The sequence below is a fragment of the Sipha flava genome, unplaced genomic scaffold (genome assembly GCF_003268045.1).
Source record: "Sipha flava isolate LNK unplaced genomic scaffold, YSA_version1 122_pilon_pilon, whole genome shotgun sequence".
Lineage (NCBI taxonomy): Eukaryota > Metazoa > Arthropoda > Insecta > Hemiptera > Aphididae > Sipha > Sipha flava.
In genome coordinates this window covers 1,223,618-1,237,907 of record NW_020271748.1, presented here as the reverse complement: position 1 = coordinate 1,237,907, position 14,290 = coordinate 1,223,618, and the positions used below count along the sequence as shown (strand labels likewise).

The following is a 14,290-nucleotide window of genomic DNA, read 5'->3' as shown; positions in this document are numbered from 1 at the left end:
CAAATATAATAGCAATACAATTATTAGTATATGTCATATGTAAAATAAATTTTTTTATGTGGCCATTGATAAACATTTGAAAAAAAATATGGCCCGCGTGGTTCAAAAGGTTGCCAACCCCTGGTTTAAAGTATTATGTGACAACTATCATCGTGTAAAAACGAGCCTTTATTGACATTTAATAATTTAGTTGCAGTTTAATACTATATAAGAATATACTGGTAATATATTTAAAACGTAATTTGAAAATGTTGTTTTGGGCCAGGTTAAAAAAAATATGTGGTTTAGATATGGTCCTCTAACCAACCGCCAGTTATCCATCCCTGATATATAACGAAATTCTAGATTTATCTTGTAACTGTAATGTTTGAATATTAATAATGTAAAGTATCTTTGTTTTGTTCAATTTGTGTATGATTGCATTAAATATTATAGCATAGTTTTAATTAATTTCCTTTTAGATTTTAACAAAAATATATAATTTCAAAACTCGACCTAGAGTTTATAAAAGTTCCTTAATTATTTGCGAAATTATTTTTACTTTTTTATTCAAATCTAGTCAATTGTTTATTTACTTGTATAAAAAGTTAATGAGATAACACATTTGTTTTCTATTATTATTTAGTTCCTTCTATTTTATATCAATTAGTTTACCTTAGTTTATGTAACTAGAGATTATAAGATATTATTGTTTTTATATTATAATATGTACCTATCTTTTTTTTTTAAATGTATATTATAACTACCAAATTGCAATAATTGAGTACATCAATTATAAGTATGTATTTAAAGTTTTAAACTTGTTATGTAACATTTCAAACATTAATGTATCATGTTTTTTTTTTTTTTTTTTTATCAATACTTTTAATTAAAGTATTTTTTTCAAACAATTTATTTGCTTCCATTATCTTTAATATTATATTGATTTATAGAATTTAATTAATATTTAAAGTAAAAATTAAAAATTCATTTGTTTTACATGATTACCCTAAATCTGTTAGTTGATCATTTCATATCATTAATACCAATTGTGTTTTAAAGAATCATCAATGGTAGTGCAAGGGATTATATAAAAATTAAAGTATTGGAATGATGGGGACATCTAGAGAAAATTATAACATTTTGAATTGATATAGAACTTGTTGAAATTACTGAAGTATTTATACATAATATTTATATATTCATAGTTTTTAGAGTAGAATTAGAAACTACACAAAAATTAGGATATATATCATTAAAACTAATAGAGATCATGTCCATCTAATACTAAATCATCTAACTAATAGTGATCAGGTCAAAATATGAATATTCAGTGTTTGAATTTTTTTATCAGTTTTGAATTAATTATAAATATTAATAAAATAATAAGTGAAATATAGTAGGAAAAAATAATAGATATTTAAAGAAAGTCAAATTCTACTAAAAGTTAATGTGTTTTGACTTACATATTTTTTTCTATGAGTACATTTTGTCCACTAAATAATTAAAGATTGTTGTAAAATTTAGTAACTGTCCTGAAGTTTGAATTAGTTGTATGTTAGTGTTATTATCATTAGATAAAAGTGTTTTAAAAATATTGTAAAATAAATAAAAGATTGATTCAGTTTCAGGAAGGTAGTATTTTAAGTACATTTTTAACAAAATGTTAGTATTTGTACATCAAAATATTTGCCAATAAATTCTATTGACATGTGTAAGTTTTAAGAAGAGAATTCATTTATTAATAAAATAGATTTAATTATAAAACATTTAATAATTAATAAATAACTCAATCTTTGTACTAATTTTTTTTTACTTTTAATCTTGTAGCATTATTATACCTCCAAGATGATGAATTACTTGAATCCTAAAACAATAATGGACAAATATTAGAATTACTTATTCACATATTTATAGTTAATTATTATTTACTTGTATAATAATGTTGGCTGAAGAAAGATCATCACGCAAAATATCACAAAGCTTAAGTATTTCTAGTTTTTTAATCCCAGAATCTGATTGTAAAGCTAATTGTCTGAGTTTTGATCTAAAATTTACTGAGATGTCAACAACTAAATTATTTTTGATATCAGATTTAACCTAAAATATTTCAATTAATTTTATTTAAAGTAAATTTAGTATTTTAAATAAAATTATATTTAGTATTTATATTTACCTCTGAATTAGTTAAATTAATACCAAAAGAATCTAATGTTTTAGACACCAAATTTAAGGCTTGAATTATTTCTAATTTTGAACAATTGAAACTTAAATCCTTAAAATAAAAAAAAAAATGTACAGATAATTCTTACATTTTGCTTAAATTATAATGTATTTAGAATTAAAACTATCAATGAAGGTAATGATTTTTAGCAATACCTTAAGGAGTAGTTTATTAAACATATTAACAAGTTCAATAAGTAAATTTAAAACTTTTGATGTATTAAAATCAGCAGCAAGATTAATTATTACTTTATTTTCAATATCGTCAATTTTCTAAAACAATTATTATCAAATACAAATAATTAAATATCTGAAGTTAGAAATATATAAAATTTTCTTACTTTTAGTAAAGTAGGGTCAGGAATATGCTTACTGTTAAAAGTATTTAAGTGATTATAACAACTACAAATGAAAGAATCAAATTTCTTCAACACCCCACAAGCTGTGACCATGGTGTCGTCATTTAATTCCAAATCTAAAAAATATTTTATTAAAAATAAAATGATACTAGTTTTAGAAATCAAAACAACTTACCACTTTTGTAATTTGATAATAAACATAAAGTTCGAAACTGATTTGCTGTATATGATTTAAGTAATTCGCTAACACTTATGGTGTTTTTTAATGATTTTGACATTTTAATATTATCTCCTATGTGTAAATGTCCTAAAACATTAAAAAATCGAATGATCATAAAACAAAATTAAAATAAATAATAAATATTAATGGATACAAACCTGTATATATCCAATGTTTTACCCAATCATCAATACCATGATATGCACAGCATTGTGCTTCTTCATTTTCATGATGTGGAAACAGCAAATCTATTCCCCCTGAATGTATGTCAACACTGGATCCAAAGTAATGACTAAAAAATTAGTTTAAATAAGATTAACCTATTTTTAATATAATTCACGGAATAAAATATATACCTAGCAATAGCAGAACATTCTATATGCCATCCTGGTCTCCCAGGTCCCCACAATGAATCCCATGAAGGCTCTCCTGGTTTTGCTGCTTTCCATAGAGCAAAATCTAAATTACTTCTTTTAAATGAATGTGATATGACTTCAGGTACATCAAATAACTTTCCATATTTTCTATATTTGGTTGTATCAAAGAACAATGAACCTTTTTATATTGGAAACTATTTAATTTAAAGGTTTTGGCTAAATTTTCAATTACAGTATTAGTAAATATTTTCAAAACTTACCATCAAAAGAATAGACTAAATTTTTATCATAAAGAACTTGAATAAAATTTAATATCTGCGGAATGAAATCAGTGACTCTTGCCATAATATCTGGTGGCTTGATATTTAACAATCTCATATCTTCAACAAATTCTACTTCATAGTTCCTTAAAATAATTGGTATAATTTGGCTATCAGTTTTGAATTACAGTAAAATTAAAATATAAGTTAATAAATTAGTGAAATAATAATTCAAACCTGGCTAATTTAATTGGATCTATATTTGCCGCTCGTGACTTAGCAATTATTTTATCATCTATATCAGTAATATTCATTACTTGAAATGTAGGTAATTGAAAATAATTTTCCAAAATTCTCCTAATTATGTCAAATTTAACATAACAACTAGAATAGATTTTCAAAATTATGAAAGTATTAATTAAGTTATTAAATTACAAATATAAAATGTTCCAAAATAAAAACAAACCTTGCATGTCCTATATGCATGGAATCATACACTGTAGGACCACATACATACCAAGTCAATGGTCTGTTACTTTTTAATGGTTTATTAGTTTTACTTTTTCTATTGAACACAAGTACATTTGATTTATTAGTACAAAATAAACGATTAAACAATAACTTATTTAAAACATTAAGATTACGCATGTTTAATATTTAATTAATATTTCAATGCAATATAAATATTATTAAATCATATATAATACAATACAAAATTCTAAATTCCACTATTTGTATTTAACTTAAAAAAAAAAAATTGATTGATGAATAAATTAACTGAACATTGAACAATTGTAAACTACAAAATTTAGTAATTTGAACAAAAGTTGATAGTAAAAACCTGAATAAAACATCAACAATGTAAGCACAGATAAATATTGTCATTTAAGTAATAAGTATCAAGAACCTATTTAAGTTCATTGAAATTTTTTAAAATCAATTTTAATGATTAACTGTTATCGTAAATTTAGGGTCCGTCTATACACAGGAATGCACCTTGTGCGTTCTACGCATGTGCTTAATTTATTCACCACTATCATAATATTAGGCTATTGTTATCAATATACCATATCAATCACAATAATATTATAATAATGTGAGTTATGAATCAAACTATTCAAAATTTAATTACGTCTAATGTAAATAATATATTGTCATTTTATTTTGGTTGTTAAAGAATAATGTTCAGTTTAATAAATAAATGTAATAAAATGTTAAATAAAGTTGTTAATAAACATGTTAAATGTATAAAGTATAATAATAATATTTAAGTTTTTAAATTTTTAATCAAAACACATCAATTAATTTTATTTCTTAAAATGAGAATGTTCAGTATCGTCACAACTTAAAATATAATTTTTTTTTTTGTAGAAGTATATTATTGAGTTGTTCAGTTTCAACTCTGATTGGTTTTGATAATTCATTGAGTTTTTCCTGGTTTTTTTTTTTTTGTACTGAAGAATGTATCTTGTGTTTTAAGTTTTTTGTTTGGTGGTTCATATACTGTCTTACTAAAATCTTCAAGTGTCTTGTCATTATTTGATATTGCATCAATGAATGCTTCTATAGAGTTTAATTGTTTTAATGCTTGTTTAAGATGTTCACTATTTTTTATATTGTTTATTTTATTGGCTAGGTTAATAGCCTTTTCTTAAAATTATTCTTGCATATTTATTGTTTTTTTATTTTCTAATGTCTTAATATGAACTTGTATTTCATTATCTTTGTTTGAAGGTGCATTAAAATTGGTATTTTCTGTATTTGCTGCTGACAAAATAGTAATATCTTCAGAATTTTCTATTGACATTGTTTTCAGAGCAACATAATGAATGTGCTTACATATCATTGACTTGATTTGGTAATCAGGACAAGAACATTGAAATGTGTGAATACACAATTTACAAATATCATTGGACAACATACATCATCATTTTTTTTTATTTTATAAAACTGACTTGGTGTATATTCACTTTCAACAATCCAGTCATTAATACTATCCTGATTGATTGTAAGATCAAGTAATGTACTCTTACTGTGTATTGTGTATCTTACTATTATTGTGTCTTTTTTTTATTTCTTGTATCCTTGTTCTTGTTTTTCCCTTAGTTAATTTTATAATTCTTTCAACTTTTTTATCACGGGTATATCTTCTAATAGCTGTTATACTTTTATCTAACCGCCCAATTTTGTAACCATTTAAATAGTAATATTTTATTGTTTTGTACGTAGATTCTAGATGCATATTACAATTTACACCAAGATATTTCCGATGACAATATGTCCACAAACCAACTCTATTTCCAATGGAAATTGGAAATATTCCAAATTTTCCATACATGCGATCAAAATATATCTAATAAATAAATAAAGTCTTTAGTGTTTGGATCATTCATTAGCTCATGGTTAAATTCTTTTAAAGCATTATTAAAATCGTTTTCATCACACATTGATTGAAGAACTTTTAGAGATTTATATATAGTTCCTTGTTTTTCCTTGCGTGTAGGTTAGTTATCTTGCAAACGTTTTGTCTCCAAACTCTATCTACATGCCATGAACATAACAAAAGATGAGAAACTGAGCCCATTGTATTTTCCCAAGCCAAATAAAACGTCTCAACTATATCAGTCATAAAAGTATCTGGACTTATTATACCTACTTTATTTTTTATAGTTGAAAACACAAGTGAGTAAATTTTAGTACCCTTTAAATTTATGAACATAAAGCAACACGGAAATCCAGAACCAAAATCATGAACCACTAATAATGTAACCAACTCAAAATCATATGCATTAAGACCATGTGTACCATCAATACTTACCATTTTTCTATATCTAAATTGTTTTAACATATGCAATAACCAAACATTATGATGGTGGTGAATAAATTACATGCTTGCACAGAACGCACAAAGTGCATTCCTGTGTAGACCAACACCGTCGTTATCATTTTGTTGTTATCAAAAATAAAATTTTTATCATAATTATAATTTTATCATCAGTTATAAATTTATAATAATTGAATTACATTATTTAATTTGTTACAATGTAATATTATGATATAAATTCAAAATTGTATATTCAAATAATGAAGGCAGTCAAGTTGTTCTCGATATTTATTGTTCTCCCTGTATTTATTTATAATTTAGACGTGCTTAATCTTTTAATATAAGAATAGGTAGGTATAGGAAAATTGATGCGGTCTGCGATTAAAATTAATAGTTGAGTAACAGTAGTACTATAAAGAATTTAAAAATGTAATATAGGTGCCTAAACAATACATTACAATTAATTTACTAATTAACCATTTATCTTACTTAAATAGTCAAATAATAAGCAATTAGATCTCCATTAAAGTAAACTTATTATGTAGTAGTTTAATTTTTAATTAAAACTTCTAACGCTTTTAAAACTATTTTTGATTATCCGAGTTTATTTAATAATTATTGTATAGCAGTGTAGCTGTGTACCAAAAAAACAAAGAATAATATATATAACTATATTAGTGAAGATAACTTGATATGAATGGGTTATTTCATTTTATTATTATTTGTACCAATATGACATATTGTAAAATATAAATAATATTTGGAGAGTCGAGAATAAATGTGACAAAGGCACTAAGTTTTAAAAAAAGTTTTGTTTTTAACTCGTAGACAATTTAAATTTTAAATTTAATAAAATATAAAATACTTTATAAAAATAATACATATTAATATAATAAATTATATAAAAATAATAAACATTAAATTAAATAATACTTATATCAATTAATTTATTAACCATAATGCTATGTTTTATGTAAAATTATTGTAGTTGGAATTATATTTAGTAAATATTATGTTAATTTATTATTATTAGTTATGTGAATTCGTAGAACAAACAATTAAATTGTTAACTAAAACAATCATTATTTCGTTTAAACTGTATTTTTTTTATTATATTCTTTAAATTAAAAATTAATTATTTTACATCTAATTTTATAAATATACTGATCAAATTGTACATCTATTAACTTCATAATATTAACATTTATAGTTATAATTGTAGTTAAACATTTAAAATTGTTGTTCCAACAGTTTTTTTTTTCATAAAACAATTAATGGGTTGTATTTATTGAGTATAAAATAGTTTTACTTGCTATGTTGTAATTTGTGTAATAATACTTTTCCTCTTATATATTTTCAAGCAAAAAAAAAAAATTCCCACGGAATACATATATATATACATTTTTAATAGACCTACCATTATGTAAGGTAATTACAGTAGGTATTTAATTACTGACATTGTTTATCGCATATTAAGTAGTGTTGGGCGTAATCAATTAATTTACGATGAAATTATGTAATCGATTACGATTAATTTATTGAATTACATTAATTATTAATCGTTTAATCATTTTTTAAAGAAGTCAGTAATGGCGATTTCATTTGTAATCGTTAATCGTTGTTACTGATTTTATTTATATTATATTTCTTTAGACTTTAAATAGTATGCATTTTCAATCTTTCAATTTAAGTCCTAGAACTAGAACCAAGAATTTATCTTCTTCTGTATATATAAAACAGTAAGCTGATTGACTGCTATCAACGCACAACTCAAACCATTGGACGGATCTGGCTGAAATTTGGCATACAGATAGCTATTATGATTAGACGTGCGCTAAAAAATGATTTTTCGAAATTTTGAATTTAAAGGGTTGAAATCGGTTTAATATTTTTTGACCAGGTCGATAACTGCGTTATTGAAAATTAATTATATTAAATAAAACTATTAAAAAATTATTAAAAAACTTGATACACAAATCATGAGTGGCTGGCAGAAAGAGCAATTTTAGTAGCAAAAAATGTGGAGGTCAACGAATTGAATCTCAAGATACAAAATTTGTTACCAGAAAACTTGGTGTCATACAAATCTAGATACAGTTTGCGATGCTACTGAAGTTGTAAATTATCCAACAGAGTTTTTAAACTCATTGGATTTACTAGGCATGCTACCGCTTAATTTACAATTGATTATTACAATTTACCATTGATAAAATACCTCCTTCAGAGTCATTTAAAGTTGTAATACATGCAGATAAAAAATCACCAGAAGAACATAGAGGCAGGTATAATGCACCAACGGCAAATGGAGTTGCTTTAGTGTTAGTAGATCAGCAGTTTGATCGAAGAGACATCATCCTCGAAAACCGAAGTAACTCACTTCATCGTATCAGTGAAATACAACGAGCATACGACGCACTGCAGTATCCTTTAATGTTTTGTTGGGGGGGGGGGATGATGGGTATGCAATCAATATACCACAACGCGATCCAAAAACCAAGTTACCGCTTAAAAAAACTGTCTCTGCATCAAGTTTTTACTCATATAGAATAATGGTCAGAGAAGGGGAAAACAACTATTTAGTTAATTATCGTTCTCTTTTCAGTCAATATTTGGTAGATGAATACGCCAAAATTGAAACTGAAAGACTAAATTACATCAAAAACAACTAAGCCAAATTGCGTGCAGATAGTTATATTCATTTAAAAGATGCGATTGGACGACGATACATAGAAGCTAATCGGTTAGGCCAAATGGTTATACTCCCGTCAACTTTTACTGGTGGGCCAAGGTACATGCACGAAAGAACACAAGATGCTATGACTTACGTTAGACATTACGGTCGTCCTGACCTTTTTATTACTTTTACATGTAATCCTCGCTGGGACGAGATAAAAGAGCTCTTACTTCCCGGTCAAAGATCATATGATCGACATGATATAATTGCAAGAGTGTTTCGGTTAAAAATCAAAAAGACCATGAACTTATTGACAAAAGGTAAAATATTCGGAGAAGTGAGATGCTATATGTATTCAACAGAATACCAAACTGTAGAGAGGTTCAGGTAGTTGTAAGCTATAACTTATCGAATAGGTTATGATAATAATCATTATCTTAAAAACTAAATTAATATGTATAAAATATTATTTCAAAAATCATAATTAATTTAAATTTCAATAAATTTAACAAAATTTAATCTTGGCAGGTTACATACATTTATATACTTAAACCCGGCAACGACGGGTAATTCAGCTAGTAATTAATACAATTTCTGGAATAGAATTTGAAAAAAATTACTAAGTATCTATAATATATATTGTCTAATCACAATCAAAATTGTGCATTTATATTTTCTCGTTTTATGATAGAAAACATTTATCTGTAATGTTATTATATTGTTACAAAATAACAGATATACTATATTTATATAAAGTACACAAACTACCGACATTAACACTACCATTTACAGTACTATAATGTAAATCCGCTTTAGATTGCACTGTTACACAATTTATTTTTACATTGCATTGATATAATAGTTATATATATTATTGCACAGTGGGAATACATAATATGAGGAATATTGTATTAAATTTTCAAATTTTAGACATAAATTGAAAATTTTTATGAATTTCTAATTCAAAATAGTTCACAAATTTGATAATAATGATAATAATTGATAATAATTGATGATAATTTCCCACTTCTACAGTTATCAATTTATTACTCCTATTCAAAATGTTATAAAATATTTGTAATTTATACTATCATATAAAGAAAAAATAACGATTTTTTTCAAATAAGTGAGAAAAATATTAACTTTGCGTATAAGGTGCAAGATTTTTTTTTTCTTAAGTGGGAAATATAGATCCCATCCCTTATAAAGGGTTAATAATTAGTACTTAATATTTCCAGTAATATGCTATCTGCAAACTACCTCACATATCTTGTTATAATTTTTTGTGTAAGTATAAATAATACTATAAACCCGTACCGAACGTATCTGGATATCGACCGGATGACGATAAAGATAATAGTTGATATAGAACAATAGATTATTTATTTAGTGTTCAGTTCAGTCGATTATTATCCGATGTTATTTTTGCGTCTCGCAACCACTCAACGTTGAATCATACATAAAACGTACGTATTTTCTACATTGAGTAATGCTAAAAGTACAATAGTCTACAAGTAGCCGACTACAAAGTTTTGTTTCGGAGTTTAAAGATACATTTACATCCGATGGACACGTTTTATTTTGTGTACTATGTGGTCATTTTTTTTTTTTTTTTAATGCATATAAATGCATATTTTAATGATTTTAGAAGCATATTTGTGTATTTTTTAGAGCTATAAGTCCCTAAGCCTAGTAATGTGGCTAGAAACTTGAAACTTTTACCCTATAGCAAAGATATTTTTTTTCGTATTGTATAAAAATTTACATATTTATACAAAAACTCAAAAACTACTATGTTTTTCAATACATAATGAGTAATGAGTATTTAAATGTAAATAAACATAAACACATTTGGGGGGGGGGCTAATTTCGAAAATGGGAGTGCTAAGCATACCCAAGCCTCCCCCCCCAAATTGTGCCTATATATAAAATACAATAATTATAGAAAAAATAAAGATTAATCATGATTAAAAATTAATACATTTTGTAATCGTAATCAATACTATGATTAAATTATTACTTTAATCATTTGAAATTATTTTTAATCATGATTAACGATTACATTAATTTTGATAGTGATTAACGATTATACAATTTTATCGTAAATATTAATCAGATTACAATTTGCCCAATGCCATAGGCGGACATTTGGTTGAATTTTGGGGGGGGGGGCTATAATAATTCAATGTAAAATAACCCGTATAAATAACCCCCACACCCTCTTCCCATACACAAGTAAAACTTATTACCGTTAAAAATATAGATATGTTTAAATAGTATTAAAAAAACACTAAATAACGTATATTTAAAAATAATTAAGGGGATTGCCAACGGTCGGTTTTTAAGGGGTTCAGTATAGGCAATTATTTTAGTGCGTGCGTGCATGCCTTACATGTTTGTGCATAGTAAATGATCATTAGTGTTAGTGAAGTTGTACAACCACCTACCTCTCTATTATAGACCCTAGTCGCATTGTTATCGCAATATTGTTTATAAATAAAATAATTTTAAATTAATAATGTTTATCTGTATTCTGTAATCGCGTTGGCCCACATGATTTCGTTGTACATACAATTGAATATAATTTCATAGTTGTAAGACTACCTGACTATTATATCTACTAGATACAATTTCTTCTTTTCGAAAATTAATAACTTTAAAATAAACAAATCATCGGTACGTTGCATATGGTTTATATTTATTTTTTAAATATCGAGGATTCACTATTTCTGACACCATGTATTCAATATAGAATTCTGATAAAATCAGCTCCATTCTATTACGCAAAAAATCATCATCGCGTTCAATTTTATCCACACAAATTTCGGTACTGGTCTAGTTGACCCCCGCCAGGAAGGCAATTCCCCCCCCCCACTCAAGTTTAGTTGACGCCCGTCACTTACATTTTGTATTTTCGATAACCAATAATTTAAATAAAAATGTACGTTATACATTTATTAAAAATTATACATTATGGTAATAATAAATAAAAATAAAAAAGAATAATAAAAATTATGCAGGTGACCAAAACTCTGCTATGTCCTTCAACATTTCTTTAAATGGATCCCGACCGTTTAATTTACTCCGCCACATAAATTCTGACAAATAAGAATCTAGGAAGTTTCTCTTAGTCCCTCTACGTTTCTCTTTGTCCCATTTAGCACTTCCCCATATTCTCTCAAGATTCTAACTATCATACATTTTATAACATCAAAAATATGAGAGATAGGTAGGTAAGTGGCGGGGCAATTGCCTTCCTGGCGGGAGTCAACTAGACCAGTACCCAAATTTCTTATAAAAATAATTTTAAAAAAAATTACAGTAATGAAATAATAATAAATAGTACATACAGTAAAATGTATACCTTTTGGTGTCCATACAACAAAGTAGCAATATTTTCGGTCTGTTATATGCAACTGTCCTTGTGTCTGGTAGTAATAAGAATGAGTTTTTTTTAAAAATAAGTTACCCGATTGTATAAACATAAAGTTCAACTTTTTCTCTTTGTATGCATCAAGAGGAGTTAAATCTTTTATAGAAAATGGGCATTTAATTTCTATAATTGAATCATCCCCAATAAGACCATCTGGCGTTGCTGCTAAAAATGGAAGATGAGGGTCAACAAATAATCATGCTGGAGCTACTTCATATCCGAATTTTTTCTCAAATTCATCTTTAGCAATAGACTCAAATTGTATCCCATACCTAGTTTAAGCGATCAATATAATGTTAATTGTGCTTTTATAATCTGATGATGACGAACGGTCAAAATTAGTCGTTGTACATAATACTTTAAACACTGGACATTATAATACATTTATATTTTTCAATATATAATTAATTTTTTTATTTAATAATTTAAGTAAACTAATAATAAGGTGAATTCAAAATTGTAAATTTGGTATTCGATGGAATTTACTTATATAGTCCTAACCATAAAATATTTATTATTGGTAAAAAATTATAATAATGTTAGTTTTTCACATAAGGGCTACATAATACATTACTAATTAAAAATTACCTTGTAGCAGTAGTCCCATGAAAATAAGGAAAAAATATCAAAAACACTATAACAATCAAGATTCTATAAAAATACCATAAAAGCATTGTTGCATATACGATATCTTATAGTTTCATCACAGATTATATCTATGTTTTATAATTGATCTATCGCGGAACCACGAATTCACGGAATTCGTTGAATGAGTCCGCAACATGCGATAATATGCGGAATAGCTTCCGCACGCGCACGAGCAAGTCACTATAACTGCGTCGCGCGCGTGAACGAACTGCATGTAATGTTTTATTTGACCATAAGTATGTACTTTTTGTCAACACTACCGTCCAATCTAATTATACGATAATAATTCTGAAAGCTGATCTGAATTTGTTATAATGTCTTTTTGAGATCGATCAGTCCACATTTTAAGATTTCTTAGTAAAATCTGAATAATCAACGTTTAAAAATTTGAAAATTTGAAAATATTCAAATCAAATTTGTAATAATTAGGGAGTGAAATTGGGAAATGCGGACTGATCGATCTGAAGAAGACATAAAGCCAAATACAAATCAGTTTTCAAAATTTTTATCGCATGAATAGGTCGATTGTTACAGTTGACAAAAGATTGGTATGTTTTAGTTAAAATACCCGACCGTTGGCAATCCCCTTAATATTTTATTTTAATGACAAATAACTATTTGTAATAGCAAAGATAGTCAAAATATCATCCTTTTTATATTTTTCTATATATCTTTTTCAATATATAGTATTGAAAGATTGCTGAACCTATCTTGAATCAACAATGTCCTTAGCCAAGTTTTTATTTTTTTCATTGCACTGAAACTTTTTTCGCAAGTAGCAGTGGCGCATTTAATATATACGTGCCCCGGGGCAGAATAATTTTTCCGCCCTTCCCCTTTATCAAAAAAAAAAAAATATATGTATATATATAAATATTACCTAGGTGACTAGGTCTAGTATAATTTTTTTAATTTCTTATTAGATGCTCAACAATATTTTTTAAAATACTAAACAATACCGAAAAAGGTGTGAAAATTAAAAAAATCATGAATACATCAATAATAAAAGTTAGAATATTTTGCCGCTCCCAAAAATTTGCCACCCGTGGCATTTGCCCCTTTCACCCCCCCCCCTTAAATGCGCCACTGGCAAGTAGCCATATTATGTAATTGATACTGTTAATACTATTGTAAATAGTTTTTTATTATTTCTTATTTTACGATTTTCAAAAAAAACGAACAGATAATTTATTAATAAACTATAAAAATAACAAATACAATTTTTAACAAAGTTTTGATTTTGGGGGGGGGGGCTATTAAAATATTTAGGTGTCTAAACCCCCCCCCCCCCAA

The 14,290-nt window shown here is 26.2% G+C and overlaps 1 protein-coding gene across 3 annotated transcripts; it reads right to left on the bottom strand.

The window, feature by feature from the left end:
* Positions 1-1,754: 1,754 nt before the first annotated feature.
* Positions 1,755-6,328, bottom strand: LOC112694075 (probable cysteine--tRNA ligase, mitochondrial). Of its 3 annotated transcripts, none has more exons than XM_025569425.1 (12): positions 6,237-6,328; positions 3,885-3,983; positions 3,656-3,802; positions 3,419-3,564; positions 3,138-3,336; positions 2,940-3,073; positions 2,737-2,868; positions 2,544-2,677; positions 2,359-2,475; positions 2,156-2,254; positions 1,912-2,079; positions 1,755-1,846 (listed from the first exon to the last, which is right to left on the bottom strand). In XM_025569425.1, the coding sequence occupies exons 2-12, from the start codon at positions 3,902-3,904 to the stop codon at positions 1,781-1,783; spliced, it is 1,362 nt and encodes a 453-aa protein (XP_025425210.1). In that variant the 5' UTR covers positions 3,905-3,983; positions 6,237-6,328; the 3' UTR covers positions 1,755-1,780. The 3 variants fall into 3 exon arrangements, with proteins under 3 accessions (XP_025425210.1, XP_025425209.1, XP_025425208.1); XM_025569424.1 differs by lacking the exon at positions 6,237-6,328 and adding an exon at positions 4,260-4,534; XM_025569423.1 differs by lacking the exon at positions 6,237-6,328 and having other exon boundaries at positions 3,885-4,110.
* Positions 6,329-14,290: the final 7,962 nt, after the last annotated feature.

Excerpts from the sequence above, each read along its gene's own strand:
- LOC112694075 (XM_025569423.1), bottom strand. The coding sequence starts at position 4,066 with ATGCGTAATCTTAATGTTTTAAATAAGTTATTGTTTAATCGTTTATTT. Across the intron at positions 3,565-3,655 it reads GATCCAATTAAATTAGCCAG|GAACTATGAAGTAGAATTTG; the intron begins GTTTGAATTATT and ends AATTATTTTAAG. Across the intron at positions 1,847-1,911 it reads CAGCCAACATTATTATACAA|GATTCAAGTAATTCATCATC; the intron begins GTAAATAATAAT and ends TTATTGTTTTAG.